Genomic DNA, 25,679 nt, shown 5'->3' on the forward strand with positions numbered 1-25,679 from the left:
GGACCTATGACGTCAGCGTCTTTTGGCGCCAAAATCAGCGAACAACATTTGTAAACAAGTCTTCATGAGGTTATTACTGCAGCAATGTTCGTCTCTGATCTTCGGAAAGATTTTTACGACGTGATCAGGGGCAAAGTGAGATCACAGTGATGCGTGAAGTATAGGTTACTGTTGAATGATTCAACTGTAGTGGCCCGACTACCCAGTATGAACCAGTTTAGCTCAAAAAAGATAACTGGGGTCGAGTCACTGCTCGTTTATGTTTTGAGTAATTTCCTCGTGTGAACTTCACACTTCCGTGTATGTAGTAGATTTACTGGCACCGTATATTCTTACGCTGGAGAGCTTTATTTCTTTATGTTTATATGATTTCATATATGTAATCCCTGACTCAACTTTAGTTTTAAATTGTCACAGAATGTTTGGTTATTTTTGGTGTACATTTAGAATTTTGACATTAATGCAGAAGTACTTTTATCTCTTACTCTAGACGGACAATTTTGGCGATAGAGGGCGTGACGAAACATGACTCAATTTTGATGTAACATTTTGCGTGTCAAGGTGTCATTTAGGAAGTTTATAGTCAGATGTTAGATATTTTATCATCATCCTGGGATGGATTATAGAGATTCCATGATCGAACCTGTTTGATGCATCCTTAGGGGGATAATGAATACATGACTGCTTAACTTTAAGACTTTTTGTTGAATACCCATTGGGAAAAGTCTTACTTTAGTGACAGGCGAATGAGAAATTTACCATATTTTTTACTCAGTTGGCTTGACATGCAGAAGAGGAAAAGAACTTCACACTAATCTGTTGTCATTAATGTAATTACAGAATTTGAGTAATGAGAGAAACTGGGATGTGAAATTGTATTATGTGATATACATTGGTTAAAAATCTGATGGACCACCTGGTGTAGAATTTAGAAAGGTCTGTAGATCATTACATATGAATATACTTGGTCAGTCAGATTCTATAGGGAACTACACATAGGCCTGAAGATTAATACTTGTAAAGCTTTGAAAAGAAGAGCACTTGCTGCTTTTATATTGGTGCTGATAACTGTGTTCAATTCTTTAATATTGCTTTTTGGTTGTTATGAAATTATTTTATGTGTTCAACTATATTTTAGTACATTTGTTCTCTGTCATGTATTAGCAATAATTGAATGTATAATGAGGACCACTTTAGAAATTGTATTTGTAGGTAGTTTATGGCCTCTCCTATGTGAAAAAATTGTGCAAGATATACTGTAGTATGAACGGTGCAAGATATATCATGGTATGAAAGGTGAGGAAAGTGAGATGAAACCAGCAGTGTTGGAATTTCCAAGACCTCTAGGCATTAAGAGTAATCATATATATATATATATATATATATATATATATATATATATATTTTTTTTTTTTTTTTTTTTGTCGCTGTCTCCCGCGTTTGCGAGGTAGCGCAAGGAAACAGACGAAAGAAATGGCCCAACCCACCCCCATACACATGTATATACATACGTCCACACACGCAAAATATACATACCTACACAGCTTTCCATGGTTTACCCCAGACGCTTCACATGCCCCGATTCAATCCACTGACATCACGTCAACCCCGGTATACCACATCGCTCCAATTCTCTCTATTCCTTGCCCTCCTTTCACCCTCCTGCATGTTCAGGCCCCGATCACACAAAATCTTTTTCACTCCATCTTTCCACCTCCAATTTGGTCTCCCTCTTCTCCTCGTTCCCTCCACCTCCGACACATATATCCTCTTGGTCAATCTTTCCTCACTCATTCTCTCCATGTGCCCAAACCATTTCAAAACACCCTCTTCTGCTCTCTCAACCACGCTCTTTTTATTTCCACACATCTCTCTTACCCTTACGTTACTTACTCGATCAAACCACCTCACACCACACATTGTCCTCAAACATCTCATTTCCAGCACATCCATCCTCCTGCGCACAACTCTATCCATAGCCCACGCCTCGCAACCATACAACATTGTTGGAACCACTATTCCTTCAAACATACCCATTTTTGCTTTCCGAGATAATGTTCTCGACTTCCACACATTCTTCAAGGCTCCCAGAATTTTCGCCCCCTCCCCCACCCTATGATCCACTTCCGCTTCCATGGTTCCATCCGCTGCCAGATCCACTCCCAGATATCTAAAACACTTCACTTCCTCCAGTTTTTCTCCATTCAAACTCACCTCCCAATTGACTTGACCCTCAACCCTACTGTACCTAATAACCTTGCTCTTATTCACATTTACTCTTAACTTTCTTTTTTCACACACTTTACCAAACTCAGTCACCAGCTTCTGCAGTTTCTCACATGAATCAGCCACCAGCGCTGTATCATCAGCGAACAACAACTGACTCACTTCCCAAGCTCTCTCATCCCCAACAGACTTCATACTTGCCCCTCTTTCCATATATATATATATATATTTTTTTTTTTTTTTTTTTTTATACTTTGTCGCTGTCTCCCGCGTTTGCGAGGTAGCGCAAGGAAACAGACGAAAGAAATGGCCCCCCCCCCCATACACATGTACATACGTCCACACACGCAAACACACATACCTACACAGCTTTCCATGGTTTACCCCAGACGCTTCACATGCCTTGATTCAATCCACTGACAGCACGTCAACCCCTGTATACCACATCGCTCCAATTCACTCTATTCCTTGCCCTCCTTTCACCCTCCTGCATGTTCAGGCCCCGATCACACAAAATCTTTTTCACTCCATCTTTCCACCTCCAATTTGGTCTCCCTCTTCTCCTCGTTCCCTCCACCTCCGACACATATATCCTCTTGGTCAATCTTTCCTCACTCATTCTCTCCATGTGCCCAAACCATTTCAAAACACCCTCTTCTGCTCTCTCAACCACGCTCTTTTTATTTCCACACATCTCTCTTACCCTTACGTTACTTACTCGATCAAACCACCTCACACCACACATTGTCCTCAAACATCTCATTTCCAGCACATCCATCCTCCTGCACACATCTCTATCCATAGCCCACGCCTCGCAACCATACAACATTGTTGGAACCACTATTCCTTCAAACATACCCATTTTTGCTTTCCGAGATAATGTTCTCGACTTCCACACATTTTTCAAGGCTCCCAAAATTTTCGCCCCCTCCCCCACCCTATGATCCACTTCCGCTTCCATGGTTCCATCCGCTGCCAGATCCACTCCCAGATATCTAAAACACTTCACTTCCTCCAGTTTTTCTCCATTCAAACTCACCTCCCAATTGACTTGACCCTCACCCCTACTGTACCTAATAACCTTGCTCTTATTCACATTTACTCTTAACTTTCTTCTTCCACACACTTTACCAAACTCAGTCACCAGCTTCTGCAGTTTCTCACATGAATCAGCCACCAGCGCTGTATCATCAGCGAACAACAACTGACTCACTTCCCAAGCTCTCTCATCCACAACAGACTGCATACTTGCCCCTCTTTCCAAAACTCTTGCATTCACCTCCCTAACAACCCTATCCATATACAAATTAAACAACCATGGAGACCACACACCCCTGCCGCAAACCTACATTCACTGAGAACCAATCACTTTCCTCTCTTCCTACACGTACACATGCCTTACAACCTCGACAAAAACTTTTCACTGCTTCTAACAACTTGCCTCCCACACCATGTATTCTTAATACCTTCCACAGAGCATCTCTATCAACTCGCTCATATGCCTTCTCCAGATCCACAAATGCTACATACAAATCCATTTGCTTTTCTAAGTATTTCTCACAAACATTCTTCAAAGCAAACACCTGATCCACATATCCTCTACCACTTCTGAAGCCACACTGCTCTTCCCCAATCTCATGCTCTGTACATGCCTTCACCCTCTCAATCAATACCCTCCCATACAATTTCCTAGGAATACTCAACAAACTCATACCTCTGTAATTTGAGCACTCACATTTGTCCCCTTTGCCTTTGTACAATGGCACTATGCAAGCATTCCGCTAATCCTCAGGCACCTCTCCATGAATTATACATACATTAAATAACCTTACCAACCAGTCAACAATACAGTCACCCCCTTTTTTAATAAATTCCACTGCAATACCATCCAAACCCGCTGCCTTGCCGGCTTTCATCTTCCGCAAAGCTTTCACTACCTCTTCTCTGTTTACCAAATCATTTTCTGTAACCCTCTCACTTTGCACACCACCTCGACCAAAACACCCTATATCTGCCACTCTATTATCAAACACATTCAACAAACCTTCAAAATACTCACTCCATCTCCTCACATCACCACTACTTGTTATCACCTCCCCATTATCCCCCTTCACTGAAGTTCCCATTTGTTCCCTTGTCTTACGCACTTTATTTACCTCCTTCCAAAACATCTTTTTATTCTCTCTAAAATTTAATGATACTCTCTCACCCCAACTTTCATTTGCCCTCTTTTTCACGTCTTGCACCTTTCTCTTGACCTCCTGCCTCTTTCTTTTATACATCTCCCACTCATTTGCATTATTTCCCTGCAAAAATCGTCCAAATGCCTCTCTCTTCTCTTTCACTAATAATCTTACTTCTTCATCCCACCACTCACTACCCTTTCTAATCTGCCCACCTCCCATGCTTCTCATGCCACAAGCATCTTTTGCACAAGCCATCACTGCTTCCCTAAATACATCCCATTCCTCCCCCACTCCCCTTACCTCGTTTGTTCTCACCTTTTTCCATTCTGTACTCAGTCTCTCTTGGTACTTCCTCACACAAGTCTCCTTCCCAAGCTCACTTACTCCCACCACTCTCTTCACCCCAACATTTTCTCTTCTTTTCTGAAAACCTCTACAAATCTTCACCTTTGCCTCCACAAGATAATGATGAGACATCCCTCCAGTTGCACCTCTCAGCACATTAACATCCAAAAGTCTCTCTTTCGCGTGCCTATCAATTAACACGTAATCCAACAGTGCTCTCTGGCCATCTCTCCTACTTACATATGTATACTTATGTATATCTCTCTTTTTAAACCAGGTATTCCCAATTACCAGTCCTTTTTCAGCACATAAATCTACAAGCTCTTCACCATTTCCATTTACAACACTGAACACCCCATGTATACCAATTATTCCCTCAACTGCCACATTACTCACCTTTGCATTCAAATCACCCATCACTATAACCCGGTCTCGTGCATCAAAACTATTAACACTCACTCAGCTGCTCCCAAAACACTTGCCTCTCATGATCTTTCTTATGCCCAGATGCATATGCACCAATAATCACCCATCTCTCTCCATCAACTTTCAGTTTTACCCATATCAATCTGGAGTTTACTTTCTTACACTCTTATCACATATTCCCACCACTTCTGTTTCAGGAGTAGAGCTACTCCTTCCCTTGCTTTTGTCCTCTCACTAACCCCTGACTTTACTCCCAAGACATTCCCAAACCACTCTTCCCCTTTACCCTTGAGCTTCGTTTCACTCAGAGCCAAAACATCCAGGTTCCTTTCCTCAAACATACTACCTATCTCTCCTTTTTTCTCATCTTGGTTACATCCACACACATTTAGACACCCCAATCTGAGCCTTCGAGGTGGATGAGCACTCCCCGTGTGACTCCTTCTTCTGTTTCCCTTTTAGAAACTATGTTTAATATTTGAGGCTAAGGAGACATTTGGTAAGTTGTTGTATGTATGTATGTATGGAGTATAAATCACTTCGGTACACCACAAATATGTCATAAATCACACTTAAATTCAGGTCAAACTCCTTCTTTTGATCTCTTAAATCCCATTTCAGTATCATTTCTGTGCATTACATCCCTCAGAAATATGTTTATCTTCATTTGTGTGACCTATCTCTTCATACTGTACAGCCACAGCCTTGTCAGAGTCCCAGCATTCATTGTCACATATAGGACATTGTTTTAGTATTGTTATGACATGGTCTCATTTTTAATTTGTACAGCGTATTCTGGTATTGGTGCACTTCGACATTGATGGTATATGTGCAAGTAAGATTCTTCAGTCACTCTTCCGTACCGACCACATATTGTACACAGTTGTTCCTGTGCAGACTCGAACTGATCTAATAAATTCATTTCAGCAACATGCAGAGCAGGTATGTATTAGATGAGGGATATCACAGACTGTAGTGCATGCTGAAATTTGTTTTTATATTATAGGAGATGACATATGCAACTAATATGTACTTGACATATATTATGGTAGGGAAGCATGATGTTTGATGCATATAAGAAAATGTTTTATTTATAAACTTTCTTTTTATGCATTGGATAAATGAAATACACCAGTAGATGATTGGCTTTGTTGACCATAAATAATTGAATTTGTTTCTTTATCAGATGATTAATTTTGGAATTGTAGGTGTGCCTTGAGATGCAAAATATATGTAGATTAATTTTTACAGGTGAAACACTTAGTGCTGATAAACTGTGGAGGCTGTGTTGATCTTGTAGATCTTTTGCAGCCGCCAGATGACCTTATTTTCTTTGTGGCTGACAACCACAGACCTCTTGACATATGTAATATATACAGTGGAGAGCAGGTAAAAAATGATGTATTGTTTATGTTGCCTTATGTCTGTTAGGATGTTTCATTTAAAAACAGTCACTGTGAAACATCAGGTATTGATGTTTAGCTTATTCTGTCGTTTTGCTGTATTCATTTGCAGCCTTCTTCATTCATTATTTACATACTCATTGGAAGCTATTTGACTAGGAAAAATTTAGTGTTTATTTTTGTATGCATGTGAATCTACTAGAAGTGAGTGAAAGGAGAAAGTTTAGAGATATGAATACATGTAAGATATGGTGCAGCAGGGGAATGAGACAGGATTGTCCAGGTGTAGGTTTGATTGAGGAGGGTCTAGAGGAAATTTTGAGAGAACTGGACTGTATAATTTTATTTTTAATACATTTATATGTGTGTTTGTTGTCTTGTGCATGTCTTATGTATGGTAGTGTTCTGTTATGTAGAATGTAGAATTATTATTGTCTGTTGGATTTTTTTAATATCTTTTTTAGTGTAGACAGAAATTGTATGAATTTTGTCTTTCAAGGCATTGCATCTTTTAACAGATACGTATTTTGACAAAACTTGATGATGATGAGGAAGTCCCTGCTTTCGATGATGTGTTTCGTGAAGATGAAGTAAGTGATGAAAAAAGACCTTGGTATATTTCTGTAAATATATCAATAAAAAGGAGTCTTCGATTTTTTTTTTTAAGGTCTTGGTTTTAGGTGGTGTGAGTACATATATGCTAATCTGCATTCAGTAACTTTTAGGTTTTGAACTAGCATGGCACATGAAAATTAGACTTCAGGGATTTAGAAATGCCCGTTTAATTATTTATGGTGGTAACTGTGTGATAGTGCTTAAAACTGTGTTTGTAGCCACTTCAGATATCACTTGTTGCTTTCTGCCTGCATTGCATATAAATAGATTGGTATTTAAATAGACAGAATCTTCCCCTGAAGAATGAAATGTAGGAGGGTTGGTTGTTAGCAAAGAGGGAAAAGGGAGAAATAGGAGCACTTGCAGCGTGTTTAATAAACCTTTAAGTTGGTCAGTTGTAAACATGAGGTTTCAGGATGAAGAATTAGTGAGTTTTGTTCAGCATCCAGTTCCTTGTTGATACCAGTTGGTGCATCAGTGGAACTATTTTATGAATGATATAATTATATAACTATTTATTATTTATTTATTTTGCTTTGTTCCTGTCTCTCGCGTTAACGAGGTAGCGCAAGGAAACAGACGAAAGAATAGCCAACTCACCCACATACACATGTATATACATACATGTCCACACACATAAATATACATACCTATACATCTCAACATATACATATATACACACACAGACATACACATATATACACATATACATAATTCATACTGTCTGCCTTTATTCATTCCCTGCCTGCATTAGTTTCCAAGGCTTACCCATCCTATAATGAATCATCACATGCTGGTGAGAATGCTTCAGATCCAGACTTAGGGTGCAGAATATTGCAGACATTTTTACAAGCTTTCATCAGAATTTCTTTAAGTTTGTAATTAATCATTCAGGATTCCCTTTCTTAGAGTGAAGATGAAGAAAGTGATGAGGAAGGGCAGAAGAGGCCACGTTTTGATGAAGAGGTCTTAGAAAAGCGACGAGCAAGGCGACAATGGGAGCAACAGCGACAAAAAATTCTTTTTGATTACACACAGTTTTCACATTATGGAAGTTCAGTAAGGAACATTTATACGTATAGAATTTCTTCTTTACCTGCCTGTGTCTGTCCATCAGATTCTAATTAATTCATCTTTTTCTGCACCAGTAAACCTTCACTCTCTCAAGGCTGCTTCCTTTTGACCTAATTTTTCTACCCCCCCTTTTTTTTTTTATAAGTAGTTCAGAGAATGTCCACAGTTGGAAAATTATGGAAAGAAATATTTTTCATGAGGAAAGTGCTTATGTGGTATTGATATAAACCTAATATTGGTAATTGAATGTCACTGGCTACCTATATAGTCAAGATTATGTATACTGTTGCTGCAGAATTTATTGACACTTATTTTTCAGACTGCAACCCTAATGTTTGACCTTGCATGGAAGCTGTCTAAAGATTCTAATGAATTATTATGGTAAGTTTATTAATAGAATGTGTGATTTAGTGAATGTCTTAGAAATTCAGAGAGTAGACTTTTTTTAATGCTTCTGAAAAATATTTGTTAATTTCAGGGTTTTACAGTGTGGCTCCCTTGGTTCATTTCCTCAATGTAAATATGTTACAGCGCTTTGATTTAGTATGTTTTAATTTTCAATCTTTATCCTGGCTTTGTTTTTTTAGTGAAGGTTTTTGTTAACCTTGATTGAAATTTTATATTATTTGGATGATAGGTAGTATAATTTTTTTATTTATTTATTTTTTCTTGGGGGGGAGGGAAGCTAAAGGAACTCCTTTATTTCTGTCACATTACATTATGATGAATATGTGATATTAGATTTGCTATGATGATTTTAATGATATTGTAAAAGAGGTACTTCATACCCCTTCAAGAATATTTTCACTTGGCTTTTATTTTATATATAGAACAGACAGGCTCCACAAAAGATTGAACTGTAATGTATTTAAATTGCTCTCATCAAAAACTTTTGCTGCTCGCTGCTCATACATTATTTTTAACCCAATGACTGTGCCCAGTTGCTGGGGACACATTGAAGGAGCAGCGGGAAAATATATCTGCAGTGGAAAACAAACCCAGTTCTTACCGTTAATGAGAGTCCTTTAGGTTCATATATCTTATCCTAGTGACAAACAAGTTCATGCAGTAATGAGTTATTATAAAATCAAAAAAGTCATCTGTAGAAGTTTTAGGTTGAGGCTGTTGTTTTCATTCAACATATTGCTTAGTTGTGTCTTAACATAATCAGAATGTTTTTCTTTTGTCTACTTGAAATTTTTTACCTTTTTTGTGCATTCAGGTGGGCAATTATAGGAGAGACAGAGCAACTGATGTCTGAACGAATAGAGCAAGATAAGTATTTATTGGTAACAGCATCACTTCAGAATCATGTATCTCGTTTGAATCATAAGACCCAAGATGAGCAGCCACTTGACTGCCTCAGGATTAGCTTTGAAAAAGAGTATCCTTTTCTTTACATTTAATGTTTTTTGCTTGATTGTGTAGGAAATAGTATGAATATGTTGAAATTATTCTTGTAGGTTTTGTGCAACGGCTGTATTGTGGGCATTTATGAAAGTGTTCTATTGAAAAAAAAGTATTGCCATGGTTTCATGTCTCACATTTAAATGACACAGAATATTCCAAGAGGGTGGATGAATTGGTGGCATGAATTACATTGAATACTTCTGTAAGTTGGCTTTACTTAGACTTGAGTCTTTCATTAAGTCATCCTGAACTTTTAAAGATGATATGACAATGACATTATCTCCAGGGTGTTATTATATGATGCTGGGAAATCTCCCCTATGCTAACTGGTGAATATTTGATTTTTGAAGTCATTTGTAACAAGCTGGAGAAGTGAAACATAAAGGCTTCCAAACTTAAACTGGTAAGTGGCCACAGATCAGAATAATTCATCACCTTCAGAACTTTTTATTGTGGTAATTGAAAGAAGCTTGTTCTTGTTTCATGGCAAGTCTAACAAATGATATTAAAGTTGACTTTATTTTAAGCTGTGAGAAGCTTCCTTTTAGAAGGAATATAATGAGCTTAAAAGCTGATCAGTAATATCTGTACATTAAGGCATTTGTTTTATACTGGCAGACTCGGTTACCATATTCCTAAACTGCTTATTCACGAATATTTTTGAATATGTATGAAATGTAGAGTAATTGTTTAGGTTTGTTGAAGCAACATATATGATCATATATAATGAATCTCTCAATCCCTGTGTATCGATATCTCTGACACCTGTTCCCTTTGGGAACTCCCTCGAGGAGGTGGTCATGGCACAAGAGTCTCCATAAATGTTGAAATCCACTGCTGCTTCTTAGCCTTTAGAGTCTCACCCTTAACAGGCAACTGGCAGAGGGCAACTCTGGTGCAGTGTTTCCAGTAGCTCCTATGAGTGAATTGAAATTCCTGCATGTATGTGGGAAGTTAGTTTTTAAAAAAATGTTTAGCTCGATGGAGATTACTTTTTTGTTCACACTTGTCTATAGAATTAATTGGATTGTGATTTGGATAAACTGTCAGTTTAAAAGATTAATTTTGTTTGAGTTCCTAAGGAGTGCTGAACTAAGTATAATCAGTTCCATTTGAACTGCAATTATAAGATTTGATAAAATGGACTGAAGAGAAGAACCAGAATTACCCATTTGTTAAAATCATTTGTAGTTGCACTTATATGTTTACATGAATATAATGAGTGTATTGCTTTTAAGGAATTTTAAGACAACTAAATTACTATATACTGTCATATTGAGTCCTTTTGAGTTGAATTGTATTCACTCATTATGTGATACATGTCCTTTTTATGAGGTTTCCTTAAGTGAAGTTTAGATTACGACTTGCACTTTACCGCCATTGGAGTTTTGTGGAAAGCATGCGTCACTCTCTCTACTCTGCCACCACTCTAAAACTCTGGACACTTAAGGGAGAAAAGAGACTGCATGAGTTGCTGGCCGAAATGGGGTAAGAAAATTTTTATTGATTGAAACCATAGTGACATCTTTTTTTTTTTGTGTGTGTTGGCTAAATGTTTTATATGAAGATTTGATGTGTCGATATGAAGTTGAAGTTGTGATAGATATGTTTTAAGGACATTCGATTTGGTTTAAGGAATAACCCTTGTTATTAGGATTAATCAAAAACCCATTTCAGGGATATGAGTTAACTCATAATGGAAATGGTGAAGAGCTTGTAGATTTATGTGCTGCAAAAGGACTGGTGATTGGGAATACCTGGTTTAAAAAGAGAGATATACGTAAGTATACGTATGTAAGTAGGTGAGATGGCCAGAGGGCGTTATTGGATTACATGTTAATTGATGGGCTCACGAAAGAGACTTTTGGATGTTAATGTGCTGAGAGGTGCAACTGGAGTGATGTCTGATCATTATCTTGTGGAGGCGAAGGTGAAGATATGTAGAGGTTTTCAGAAAAGAAGAGAGAATGTTGGGGTGAAGAGAGTGGTAAGAGTAAGTGAGCTTGGGAAGGAGACTTGTGTGAGGAAATACCAGGAGAGACTGAGTACAGAATGGAAAAAGGTGAAAAGAAAGGACGTAAGGGGAGTGGGGGAGGAATGGGATGTAGCAGGGAAGCAGTGGCTTGCGCAAAAGATGCTTGTGGTATGAGAATTGTGGGAGGTGGGCACATTAGAAAGGGTAGTGAGTGGTGGGATGAAGAAGTAAGATTATAAGTGACAGAGAAGAGAGAGGCATTTGTACGATTTTGCAGGGAAATAATGCAAATGATTGGGAGATGTATAAAAGAAAGAGGCAGGAGGTCAAGAGAAGGGTTCAAGAGGTGAAAAAGAGGGCAAATGAGAGTTGGAGTGAGAGAGCATCATTGAATTTTAGGGTGGGGGAGGGGGCGAAAATTCTGGGAGCCTTGAAGAATGTGTGGAAGTCGAGAACATTATCTCGGAAAGCAAAAATGGGTATGTTTGAAGGAATAGTGGTTCCAACAATGTTGTATGGTTGCGAGGCGTGGGCTATGGATAGAGTTGTGCGCAGGAGGATGGATGTGCTGGAAATGAGATGTTTGAGGACAATGTGTGGTGTGAGGTGGTTTGATCGAGTAAGTAACGTAAGGGTAAGAGAGATGTGTGGAAATAAAAAGAGCGTGGTTGAGAGAGCAGAAGAGGGTGTTTTGAAATGGTTCGGGCACATGGAGAGAATGAGTGAGGAAAGATTGACCAAGAGAATATATATGTCGGAGGTGAAGGGAACGAGGAGAAGAGGGAGACCAAATTGGAGGTGGAAAGATGGAGTGAAAAAGATTTTGTGTGATCGGGGCCTGAACATGCAGGAGGGTGAAAGGAGGGCAAGGAATAGAGAGAATTGGAGCGATGTGGTATACCGGGGTTGACGTGCTGTCAGTGGATTGAATCAAGGCATGTGAAGCGTCTGGGGTAAACCATGGAAAGCTGTGTAGGTATGTATATTTGCGTGTGTGGACGTATGTATATACATGTGTATGGGGGTGGGTTGGGCCATTTCTTTCGTCTGTTTCCTTGCGCTACCTCGCAAACGCAGGAGACAGCGGCAAAAAAAAAAAAAAAAAAAGATGTTTTGGAAGGAGGTTAATAAAGTGCGTAAGATAAGGGAACAAATTTGAACACCAGTGAAGGGAGCTAATGGGGAAGTGATAACAAGTATTGGTGATGTGAGAAGGAGATGGAGTGAGTATTCTAAAGTGTTGTTGAATGTGTTTGATGAGAGAGTGGCAGATATAGGGTGTTTTGGTCGCGGTGGTGTGTAAAGTGAGAGGGTTAGGGAGAATGATTTGGTAAACAGAGAAGAGGTAGTAAAAGCTTTGCAGAAGATGAAAGCCAGCAAGGCAGTGGGTTTGGATGGTATTGCAGTGGAATTTATTAAAAAAGGGGTGACTGTAGTGTTGACTGGTTGGTCAGGTTCTCATGATTATAGGGTTCTGCTTCCATCAAATAAATGGATTTCATTCTTCATAACCAACTCATATAATCCAGCATTAGATCAAAATCCAGTACAGTACATTTTTCATTGACATGCAAATTAAGTTCTTTATCATAAGTGATGTGCACAAAAGTGCTTTTTTTACAGTAAGGGTGCTAGTATTCATTTCCCGGTATAGTATGTGCATCTTTTTCCCCATTTAAGAAGTTTATGTTCCTCAAATTCTCTTGAGTGTAGAATTAGATTGATTTATACAGTTGACAAAATAAGCTGAAGAGACATGCATCTGCCCATCCCACCTGTATAGTTTGTATGTTACTCTTTTGTGAGTAGATGGTGCACTATGACCCTGTTGGAGTGTAAATGTCCTTGTGAAATCTTTCATTGATATTAAAGGATGTCATTGATATGTTCCCAGGAATATGAAATTTTTCTGGGGTAACTAGGGTCTTGTGTGTTGTGGATCAACTGTCTTAACAAGAGTGTCTTCCCTATGTTTTTAATATATCCCTCATAGTACACATTAGCCTGTCTATAAAACTTATTTCTTATCCTCCACAGACTTCCTCTTTCACAGTGCAGGCAAAAGTATTGTGGCATGGATGTCTCCCTCCGTAATGAACTGCAGCCTCTCCTTGAGTCTAAAGCAGAGAAATATGGATTGGATAACCTGCTCTTCGCATCTTTTTACATAACTCATGGCTTCCGAAGCAGATTCAGTGCTATGGATTATGTGTATGCAACATCAGCCCTCTTAGAAACTAATGATAAGGAGAAGACTGCTGCAGATGCTTTTTTGGAAGTTACGGATAGCCTGAGCATGTCAGTAATTTTTTCCATTTTAACCAGACATTGATGCATATTTAACAGATTTATTCCTGAAGAGATTTTTCCAAGCTTTCAATATATGTAAATGTACTCACTTACATTACCAGCAACCTTGTCTTTCGATGTTTTTTCTTTATCTTCATAAAGATTTCTCTCAGTCATTCTTCCAGGATTGATCATCTTCACAGTCCTGTTCATTGACAAAGACCTTTCCACTGTCAATTTTTTGGGAAAAAGGAGATTCATCAGTTACATCAATATTGTTAGTTATATGGAAATAATTAAGCATCATACATGTATTTCATCTACAGAAAATGGCCAGATATCTCATTAATGGTTTCTGTTGTACAATAGTATTTTGCAGACTCATTGCTAACTGACTATTTGAAGTCTGGGTATCAGAAGCATTATCCTCCTGTTATTTGCAGATCTAAGCTGACTGTCCTGGAGAAGGGTATAGAAAGTAGTAAACAACAGTTGGAAGCTGTTTATAGACAAATGCAGACCTTTCTTGACATGAATCAAGTTATTTCTGCTGGACCATTCCTTTATGCTACTGTAATAGAGGTAAGAGGAATTTAATGCTGATCCTGTTAAGGATGGTTTGCTGAATTATGCAGCCTCACTGTCACGATCATATCTGTGGGAAGGTCAAATATATGGTATATAATTTGGTAGTCTTAAAGTTACGTGAAAAAGTGGAGCTTGTAAATGCCTTAGTTATTTACTTTTATCTTTAACTTTCTGAAACCATGTGCATCACTAGAATTAAAGTGCAACAAATTTACCTGTAACCTTTTTTCAAGTATGATGTAAGGCACGAATCTGTCATTTTCTGTTCGCTACACTAATTCCAGCATTAATCCTTGTGGCCCTCTGGGCAATTGATTCCCTTGGCATTATTCTGCCAGTTTAAGGTGTTAACTGTAAATTGTCTGTCATCTTTTGACAGCCGTAAAACTTTTGTCAAAAATATCCAGGTGAACATTGAGCCAGTATGAATAAAGTGAGTTTAATGCTAGTCTTCTTTTAAACTTGATTTTTTTTAAATGACATGGAATACAACTAGCTGAGTAAGAGAATAGATGAAAATTCGTGTGTCATGTATGAACTTTTTACTCAGTAAATGGCTAGGCTGTAGGTACTCTAGATCTTTAGCAGCTAAAAGACAGAATGACTCACCTTAGAGTAAGTTACCTTATGTGGGTAGATGCCCTATCCTGATCAAAATCCCTATAGTCAGAGGTGATTTTAGGGAAAGAGCATTTCAGTGAATCCTCTTCCACTACTATTTCTGTATCACCCTCAAGAGTTAGAAGAGTGAATACCACTATTTAGTGAGACCATGCTCTTGATGCACCCCATATAATTCAAATAACAATAATGATAAATGCCTGATAGACCCAACCAGTCAACTGATTAAAAAAATAGACCTCACATATGCCTCTGTTCTGGAGCCTGATTGTGGATAGGGTGCTTTAGAGAGTGGATATGAATGAATGTGGCCATTTTCTCTTCTGTGTTCTGATGCTTCTTTGGTAACACAGGACATGAACGTGTGTGAAAAAAATTGTCTCTGCTGCTGTTTTCCCCCCTCTTATTGTGCCATGTGTTGACTTCTTTTGATATATCTGTATTAAGTATTATTTTCCATTTTGAAGAGCTATTTTATTAAGTCCTTTGTGCTCATAGAAATTTAATTTATATTGCACATAATGAGCATTGTCTTTTTGTTGCCAGGGTACTCCAGATGCTAGATTCTTCGCTGCTCCTCACTGTTTATCACTTTTGGCACGTTTTACATTGAGGGCCCATGTAGCAGTTTCACGTAGCAAAAAATCTCGCTCACTGCCCCTCATCATCACCACACCAGATGTTAGGGCATCTGAACCAAACATCTGCCTAGTCTGTGGTATTCCTCCAGTGTCTGAAGAATCACACAGAAAGTGAGTATGGAGTGTGACTTGGGCTTATAAGAACACACCAATGTTTGTTAAAGTACTTCCAGTGTTGTGGTCATTGTGTTAGGAATTCCTCCCCTTAACTTGTCAACTGTTGTGCCCTTCAGGATTATGACCAATTATCTTCACCATTTCTCCATAAATGATATGATATTCAGCCTCTAAGCCTGTTCACTTGTATGTCAGTGATTCACTGTACTATCCCCCAATTCCCTCTCTGACAACCCTTTGATGCTAATTTTTAGCTTGCTTTGACCACATTTCCCTGTGATTCATACTTGTGAATGGGGAAACAGTAATCTGGTAAAACTAAAAACTACAAAAAGCCATTTCTACCTGTATCTTTAATTCTCACTTTATTGCCTATCAGATTACAAAACTACACCTCAACCATGCATTATTCTCCACTCACTTGTGGACACCCCACACAATGAACATTATATAATCTCTTTTGTAGTGCAGCAGTAAGCGTTCCTGACCGTGACACATTTGCAGGCTGCCCATGGTAGAGAGCATAGGTTTGAATTCTGGTTGCAGCAGTCAGTCCATAGTCAACCCAGTAGTATGAATCATCCACCTCTAGGGGTTGGTTGATGAAATGGGCACGTGGCTCAGGCTAGGGTATATATATGCGACTAAAGAGGGGAGGAGCAGGGGGCTGGAAATCCTCCCCTTGAATTTCAGTTTCTAAAAGAGAAGACAAGGAGGAGCCAAGTGAGGAGTGCTCGTCCTCCTCAAAGGCTCAGATTGGGATGCCTGAATTTGTGTGGATGTAACCAAGAAGAGGTAGGTAGTGTTTGAGGAAAAGAGACCTGAATGTTTTGGCTCTGAGTGAAAGAAAGCTCAAGGGTAAAGGGAAGAATGGTTTGGAAATGTCTTGGGAGTAAAGTGAGGGTTGGTAAGAGGACAAGAGCTAGGGATAGAGTAGCAATACTCTTGAAGCAGTTGTGGCAGTGTTTGATAGAATGAAAGGAAGTAAGTTCTAGATTGATGCGGGTAAAACTGAAAGTGGTTGGCGAGAGATGGGTGACTATTAGTGCTTATGCACCTAGCCACAAGAAGAAAGATCATGAGATGCAAGTGTTTTGGGAGCAGCTGAGTGAGTGTGTCAGCAGTTTTGGTGCATGAGACCGGGTATTAGTGATGGGTGATTTAAATGCAAAGGTAAGTAATGTGGCAGTTGAGGGTAGAATTGGGGTGCATGGGATATTCAGTGTTATGAATGGAAATGGTGAAGAGCTTTTGGAGGTGTGTTTTGAATAAAAGACTGGTAATTGGGAATACCGGTTTAAAAAGAGTGATAAACACAAGTATATGTATGTGAGTAGATATGGTCAGTGGGCATTATTATAGTACATACTAATTGTAGGTGTGTAAAAGAGAGACTTTTTGGACGTAAATGTGCTGAGAGGGGCAGCTGGTAGGATGTCTGATAACCATCTTGTGGAGGTGAAGTTGAAGTTTTGTAGATGTTTTCAAAAAAGGGTAGATAATGTAGGGGAGAAGAGAGTGGTGAGAGTAAGGGAGCTTTGTATGGAGACATGTGTGAAGAAATACCAGGAGAGATTAAGCATTGAATGGCAAATGGTGACCAAATGAAGTGAGGGAAGTGGGTAAGGAATGGGAAATATTCAGGTAAGCAATGATGACATGTGCAAGAGATGCATGTGGCAAGTGAAAAATGGAAGGTGGGCGGATTAGAAAGGGTAGTGAGTGATTGGATGACAAAGTAAAGTTGCTAGTGGAAGAGAAAAGAGAGGCATTTGTGTGGTACTTACAAGGGAGGAGAACAAAAGATTGGGAGATGCATAAAAGAAAGTGTCACAAGGTCCAGAGGAAGGTGCAAGGGTTGAAAAAGAAGGCAAATGAGGGTTGGGGTGAGAATCAATAAACTTTAGCCTCGAGAATAAAAATATGTTTTGGAAGGAGGTAAATAATGCGAAACAACAGATAAAATGGGAACATGAGGTAAAGTGGACAGAAGTCAAAAGCCCTCTGTCTTGTTTGCTTTATTTCATCAAAATTTTATTATTTTTTACAGCCACTCCATTTGTTCTTTCCTCAATTCATTCCTTTGTAATGGAAATAATTTCTGAAACACTGTTGCCCTTCCTATGCAGCAAAGCCTACTTTTGTTTCCATGGAACTGCTGAACATATTGGTATCTTTACACTTTATAAAGCTGTAGTGAACACCATTTTTTTTAGTCTTCTCTTTCACACTGTGAATCCAGCCTAGAAACTGCAGTTAATACATCATTGAAACGAAAAGGCATCTAAAATGTTAGTTTTATGGCATTTCATATGCTGATATAGTTTATGATGTTTTATGATGTTTTTTTAGATCTCCACTGTACACTCTATTCACACTGTAGAATTTTATTTCATGTGTTCCATTTCATGCTGTGGCAGTTTCTTCGGAAAAGCTTTTGAGCAAGCAGCTGACAAAACTGGATCAAAAGCACACTTAGAATTCTTTGATACTAATAGTAAGTATGATGACTAGTTACTTTTCAGCATGAAGGTAAGAGTGAAAAGATATTGTTAGTAACCCCACAGTGAATGAATGAATGCTGACTTCTTAGTGAATGAATAAATTTTGCTTTCTTATTTGAAAATGTTGGGCATAATTGTGTGTAAGATCGAATCTTGAGTAGATAATGTCTTGCTATCCTGTTCTGGGTTCCCTTTCCTTTCTTTGATCTTGTTTATTTATATTTATAGTTGTTACATCCACAGGTCTTTTCTGGGTTCTTAGATCACTGTAGCAATGTTTCATTTTCACACTGCAGCCTTTCTTTGTGACATATAGTACTCTTGCATCTCTGTTTCTTATAATACTTATAGTTGTTTTATTCACAAGTCTTTTCTAGGTTCTTAGATCACTGTGGCACTATTTCATTTTCACACTGCAGCCTTTCTTTGTGACATATTTTACTCTTGCATCTCTGTTTCTTACGATATCCAACCCCTCCTCTTAGAAAGAAATCCAATTTTGACAACGAACTTACGATTAGTACTTTTCTCAATCTTTCTATATATCTGATGCCTCTTCCCTCCAGTAATTCCCATCAAGGGGTGGAAACAGCAAAAGAGTCTCCACTTATCCCTAAGGCCCTTACATGCTTCCCTCGCATACACTATTCCATGTAATCTTAAGCTAATTGCCCATGTCATAGGTGCTTTGTAATCTCCACATTAATTTTGGCCATAACCTGAAAGGAAATCAAAATGCATATCAGACTTCGTAGTTATCTCAGCATCTGAAAATTGAATGGCATAAGACTCATAGTGGCATTAGACTCATATGTAAAGAACTGAATGGCATTAGATCCATAACTCTTATTTTGGGTTTTGCCTCTCATATTTCATATATTTGCTCATTTATTACTCATGATTGCCCCTTGATCCTTTGCTAGAGGCTTCTCAACAGACTCTCAGAGCTGGGCTACTTCCAGTAATGGGGAAATTATGGGCTCCTTTGGAATGAGATATTGTACTCCAAATGTTACAGTCTCATCAAAGTTGACTTTACACTTGTGATGTAAGCTTACAAGTCTTTCAATCCATTTTGTTTATGTATATGCTTGATGTTAAATACATCTATTTAAGGACAACCAACCATAACAGTCACAATGATTGTGTTGATCTGAATTCACCAAGATTTTTTACATTGTGCTGCCTTTCTGACACAAGAAATGGCAATCAAGTATAAAAAGATATATTTATATACATGTGTGTATATATATATCCCTGGGGATAGGGGAGAAAGAATACCGCCCAAATATTCCATGCGTGTAGTTGAAGGCAACCAAGAGGGTTGGGAGCAGGGGCTGGAAATCCTTCCTTCCTGTCTTACTTTTGCCAAAGGAAAAGCAGAGAATGGGGCCATGTGAGGATTTTTCCCCTCTAAGGCTCAGTCATCTGGTCTTGGCACTACCTTGCTAACATGATGCTTAGTAAATATGTATGGAATAAAATATATATTAAATCAAGAGGCTCTCACTTTTTTTTGTATGAAAGCAAGAGGCTCTCACTTTTCCAGTATTAAATACACAGAGGCACTGACTTTACTACATCAAACAAGTGAAAGGCTCTCACTTTTCATTATTAAACAGACTTTTTATATTAAATTTTTTTTTTTTTTTTTTTTTTTTTTTTTTTTATACTTTGTCGCTGTCTCCCGCGTTTGCGAGGTAGCGCAAGGAAAACAGACGAAAGAAATGGCCCAACCCTCCCCATACACATGTACATACACACGTCCACACACGCAAATATACATACCTACACAGCTTTCCATGGTTTACCCCGGACGCTTCACATGCCTTGATTCAATCCACTGACAGCACGTCAACCCCTGTATACCACATCGCTCCAATTCACTCTATTCCTTGCCCTCCTTTCACCCTCCTGCATGTTCAGGCCCCGATCACACAAAATCCTTTTCACTCCATCTTTCCACCTCCAATTTGGTCTCCCTCTTCTCCTCGTTCCCTCCACCTCCGACACATATATCCTCTTGGTCAATCTTTCCTCACTCATTCTCTCCATGTGCCCAAACCATTTCAAAACACCCTCTTCTGCTCTCTCAACCACGCTCTTTTTATTTCCACACATCTCTCTTACCCTTACGTTACTTACTCGATCAAACCACCTCACACCACACATTGTCCTCAAACATCTCATTTCCAGCACATCCATCCTCCTGCGCACAACTCTATCCATAGCCCACGCCTCGCAACCATACAACATTGTTGGAACTACTATTCCTTCAAACATACCCATTTAGGCTCTTTTTTTTTTCTGTGTTAAACAAACTCAAGAGGTTCTCACCCTTCTCTGTATCAAATGAACTGAGAGGCTTTCACTTTCTTTTTCACTGTATATTCATCCACTTGCAGCAAAGCCACTCAACACTGGATACAGAATCATCAGATCTAGTGTAATCCCTGTGAAAATGGTCAGTGAAAAAGCTTGAATGCTTATCCGTTGCAAAATCGTGAGAATTTAGAAATTTACATGGTGTGACTAGATAATTCTGAATATGCCTTAAACAGATAACTACACCGTAGGAGTATATATATTTAATTATTATACTTAATCATCATCATCTACGTTAGCACAAGGAAAGAGATGAGGGATGGCCCAACCCACCCAGATACACGTATGTACATAAATGCCCACACACGCACATATACATTTCGACGTATACGTACATACACAGACATATACATATATACACCTATACAAAATAAGTAAGCAAGATATGCGTGGAGATGGAGATGAGAAGTGTTTGAGAGAAACAGTATATTCCAGCAAAGAAGTAATCTCCTTACCCTGCCATCATGGCAAAATCTTATAGGTAACCCATTTGCTCCATTCACATCAGACATGTACATCCATTTAGTCAGTCTTTCTTTGTTCATTCTCTTTGTGTGTCTGAACCATATCTGAAAACTTTTTTCTCCAGACTGTGCTTATTACCAGACTTCTTACTTAGACATCTTTCCTTACATGATCTTAATGCATCACTGTGGATTTATGCAGTATCTTTATGTGGATTTATGTAGTATCTTTACTGTATATTTATGGGACAATTGGAAAATTTAATTGTTTATGTAATGTTAATAGAGTACCTTCTTATTCCTTTCCACAATGTTCAGTACTTACTGATGATTAGTTTATAAAGTGATTTATTATTTTATTTTTACTTTGTCGCTCTCTCCCACGTTAGCGAGGTAGCGCAAGGAAACAGACGAAAGAATGGCCCAACCCTCCCACATACACATGTATATACATACACGTCCAGACACGCAAATATACATACCTATACATCTCAACATATACATATATACACATGTACATAATTCATACTGTTTGCCTTTATTCATTCCCATTGCCACCCCGCCACACATGAAATAACAACTCCCTCCCCCCCCGCATGTGCGCAAGGTAGCACTGGGAAAAAACAACAAAGGCCACATTCATTCACACTCAGTCTCTGGCTGTCATGTAATAATGCACCGAAACCACAGCTCCCTTTCCACATCCAGGCCCCATAGAACTTTCCATGGTTTACCCCAGATGCTTCACATGCCCTAGTTCAATCCATTGACAGCATGTCGACCCCGGTATACCACATCGTTCTAATTCACTCTATTCCTTGCACACCTTTCACCCTCCTGCATGTTCAGGCCCCGATCACTCAAAATCTTTTTCACTCCATCTTTCCACCTCCAATTTGGTCTCCCACTTCTCCTCGTTCCCTCCACCTCTGACACATATATCCTCTTGGTCAATCTTTCCTCACTCATTCTCTCCATGTGACCAAATCATTCCAAAACACCCTCTTCTGCTCTCTCACCCACACCCTTTTTATTACCACACATCTCTCTTACCCTATTATTACTTACTCGATCAAACCACCTCACACCACATATTGTCCTCAACCATCTCATTTCCAGCACATTCACCCTCCTCTGCACAACTCTATCTATAGCCGACGCCTTGCAACCGTATAACATTGTTGGAACCACTATTCCTTCAAACATACCCATTTTTGCTTTCCGAGATAATGTTCTCGACTTCCACACATTCCTCAACGCTCCCAAAACTTTCGCCCCCTCCCTAACCCTATGGATCACTTCCGCTTCCATGGTTCCATCCGCTGCCAAATCCATTCCCAGATATCTAAAACACTTCACTTCCTCCAGTTTTTCTCCATTCCAACTTACCCCCCAGTTGACTTGTCCCTCAATCCTACTGCACCTAATAACCTTGCTCTTATTCACATTTACTCTCAGCTTTCTTCTTTCACACACTTTACCAAACTCAGTCACAGGCTTCTGCAGTTTCTCGCACGAATCAGCCACCAGCGCTCTATCATCAGCGAACAACAACTGACCCACTTCCCAAGCTCTCTCATCCACAACAGACTGCATACTTGCCGCTTTTTCCAAAACTCTTGCATCCACCTCCCTAACAACCCTATCCATAAACAAATTAAACAACCACGGAGACATCAGACACCCCTGCTGCAAACCTACATTCACTGAGAACGAATCACTTTCCTCTCTTCCTACACGTACACATGCCTTACATCCTCGATAAAAACTTTTCACTGCTTCTAACTTACTAACTTACCTCCCACATCATACTTTCTTAATACCATCCACAGAGCATCTCTATCAACTCTATCATATGCCTTCTCCAGATCCATAAATGCTACATACAAATCCATTTGCGTTTCTAAGTACATTCTTCAAAGCAAACACCTGATCCACACATCCTCTACCACTTCTGAAACCACATTGCTCTTCCCCAATCTGATGCTCTGTACATGCCTTCACCCTCTCAGTCAATACCCTCCCATATAATTTCGCAGGAATACTCAACAAACTTATACCTCTATAACTTGAGCACTCACTTTTATCCCCTTTGCCTTAGTACAAACTGCAAGCATTCCCTATTAGGCCCCTTCACTGCAGTTCCCATTTGTTCCCTTGTCCTACGCACTTTATTTACCTCCTTCCAAAACATCTTTTTATTCTCCCTAAAATTTAATGATACTCTCTCACCCCAACCCTCATTTGCCCTCTTTTTCACCTTTCTCTTGACCTCCTGCCTCTTTCTTTTATAATAACACTCTCTCACCCCAACCCTCATTTGCCCTCTTTTTCACCTTTCTCTTGACCTCCTGCCTCTTTCTTTTATACATCTCCCAGTCATTTGCATTATTTCCCTGCAAAAATCGTCCAAATGCCTCTCTCTTCTCTTTCACTTATAATCGTACTTCTTCATCCCACCACTCACAGCTCTTTCTAATCTGCCCACCTCCTATGTTTCTCATGCCACAAGCATCTTTTGTGCAAGCCATCACTGCTTCCTTAAACACATCCCATTCCTCCCCCACTCCCCTTACGTTCTTTGTTCTCACCTTTTTCCATTCTGTACTCAGTCTCTCCTTGTACTTCCTCACACAAGTCTTTTTCCCCAAGTTCACTTACTCTCACCACTCTTTTCTCTCCAAAATTCTCTCTTCTTTTCTGAAAATCTCTACAAATCTTCACCTTTGCCTCCACAAGATAATGATCAGACATCCCTCTAGTTGCACCTCTCAACACGTTAACATCCAAAAGTCTCTCTTTCGTGTGCCTATCAAGTGATAACTTGTGAATAATTACAAAAGTGTGTTCACATATAGTGTTGGTTTGACTTGTACACTTTTTCAAAATAAGTTAAGGTAAACTCAAGTCAGATAAGGATATGAGAATATGTTCATGGGTATTTCATTTACACATGAATAGCTGTCATGTTATGTCAAGCAGAACATAATGTTCTGTTGTAACAGTGTAGCAATTAGTTGGAATCGGTGGCTTCCAGTTTACCCTTAGGCAACAAAATGGCTCCATCAAATGCTCTTCGTGTAGACAATGTAATATCTTGAAAAAAATTGTAACCTCTTGTTACCACCGGGAAAGATTTACTGAAATCAGTGTTTAATGTGCATATTCCCTTAGATTCTTTAGGTAATTATGATTTTCTTCCACAGTTATCCAACTGAGCGTGGACGATCGCAGCAAGTTTTTTGATGCCCTTATATCTTTACTGAGCTAGGTAACTGGTTCCAATGTGCATACCATATTTATTTTTATATAGTGTGAATTTTTTAATCTAATGTTTCTCATCCTATTGACCCTCAGTCGATGTTAAGAATTATGGAGATCGTAATTTTTAGGTCATGTTGAAAGTACATCGTTTGTACCATTTGTGGTAAGTAGAAGAACGAAAATTCAGAGGAAATGTGGAAACAAACTTAATCTTCTTTCAAGTCTTCCTTTGTAATTAATAGGATGAGCACTTTAGGACAGTGCAGTTTCAAATTTTATTGTTATAAACTATGAATCATAATATATAAGAAAAATATTGGTGGAAATAAAATGCTTTTAATTGAATTTTTATAAGTGAATAGATATGTGCCAGTAAAACTGACTTAGCACTTCGTGATTTTTCTCCCATTAAATACCAAAACAAGTGCAATAATGTGATAGCTTAGTAAGGGTCATTCTGATATCAACACTTTGGTTAGATGCAACTGCATGTAATAGGTAATGCCTCGTGTAGTCCTCTCTGATTATTAGTCATATAATGAAAATTCAGACACCTGACATCACCAAAAGATGCATCAGTATGACTAAATCAAATAAAATTTGGAATAATACGAATTCCTTATCCCTTGGCACTACTTAAGCTTGTAACAAGTCAAGTAGATACAAATTTTAATCAATCATGAGGTGGTTCTTTAGTTGGTTAAAGTTTATGTTTCTTAAGCAGTGAAGATTTTTGTGCTCTTATGTGCTAGGCGGTGAAGACTTGTGCTCATATGTGCTAAACAGTGAAAAGTTTTGTGCTCATTGTATAGCTGATCTGAAATGTACTGTACTTTTCATGTGTAGCTTTTTTCAGTGAAGGAGTTCATGCTTATTGAATGTTTTGAATATTTTGTCTATAGCTTTCTCATACAATAAGCTTGTAAACCAATTTTAATAGCTTTTGCACAACTTTTGAAGTATTATCATGAAGTTAAAAGTAGAACTACACAACATACTCCCATTTATAAGCCTGAGCAACACATACTTCACCAGTTTGACTGAGGACTTCAACACGAAGCATCCTGCATGGCTTAAAATTCACACATCTCAAGAGGTGAAACGTTGTCAAGCCAACAGCATGGTTTCAAGATCCTCATCCTCCAG

General features: G+C 38.8%; 1 protein-coding gene and 1 long non-coding RNA gene across 3 annotated transcripts; one reads left to right on the forward strand and one right to left on the reverse strand.

Moving 5' to 3' along the window:
• Positions 1–9: 9 nt before the first annotated feature.
• On the forward strand, positions 10–24,922 carry Cdc45 (cell division cycle protein 45). 2 transcript variants are annotated; one of them, XM_071661335.1, is made up of 13 exons: positions 10–135; positions 5,973–6,125; positions 6,435–6,572; positions 7,105–7,176; positions 8,111–8,260; positions 8,595–8,656; positions 9,498–9,659; positions 11,042–11,173; positions 13,698–13,958; positions 14,393–14,531; positions 15,705–15,910; positions 18,337–18,413; positions 24,476–24,922. In XM_071661335.1, the coding sequence occupies exons 1-13, from the start codon at positions 85–87 to the stop codon at positions 24,538–24,540; spliced, it is 1,668 nt and encodes a 555-aa protein (XP_071517436.1). In that variant the 5' UTR covers positions 10–84; the 3' UTR covers positions 24,541–24,922. The 2 variants fall into 2 exon arrangements, with proteins under 2 accessions (XP_071517436.1, XP_071517437.1); XM_071661336.1 differs by lacking the exon at positions 18,337–18,413.
• On the reverse strand, positions 17,922–22,567 carry LOC139748315 (uncharacterized). The gene is made up of 2 exons (XR_011712631.1): positions 20,758–22,567; positions 17,922–19,139 (listed from the first exon to the last, which is right to left on the reverse strand). It is a non-coding gene; the product is annotated as an uncharacterized lncRNA (long non-coding RNA).
• Positions 24,923–25,679: the final 757 nt, after the last annotated feature.

The sequence above is a fragment of the Panulirus ornatus genome, chromosome 73, assembly GCF_036320965.1.
Source record: "Panulirus ornatus isolate Po-2019 chromosome 73, ASM3632096v1, whole genome shotgun sequence".
Lineage (NCBI taxonomy): Eukaryota > Metazoa > Arthropoda > Malacostraca > Decapoda > Palinuridae > Panulirus > Panulirus ornatus.

What these genes read in the sequence shown, in the direction of transcription:
- Cdc45 (XM_071661335.1), top strand. Translation starts at nt 85, where the DNA reads ATGTTCGTCTCTGATCTTCGGAAAGATTTTTACGACGTGATCAGGGGC. An exon ending in ATATATACAGTGGAGAGCAG is followed by an intron (nt 6,573 to 7,104) that starts GTAAAAAATGAT and finishes ATCTTTTAACAG; the next exon opens with ATACGTATTTTGACAAAACT. An exon ending in AGGATTAGCTTTGAAAAAGA is followed by an intron (nt 9,660 to 11,041) that starts GTATCCTTTTCT and finishes AGTGAAGTTTAG; the next exon opens with ATTACGACTTGCACTTTACC.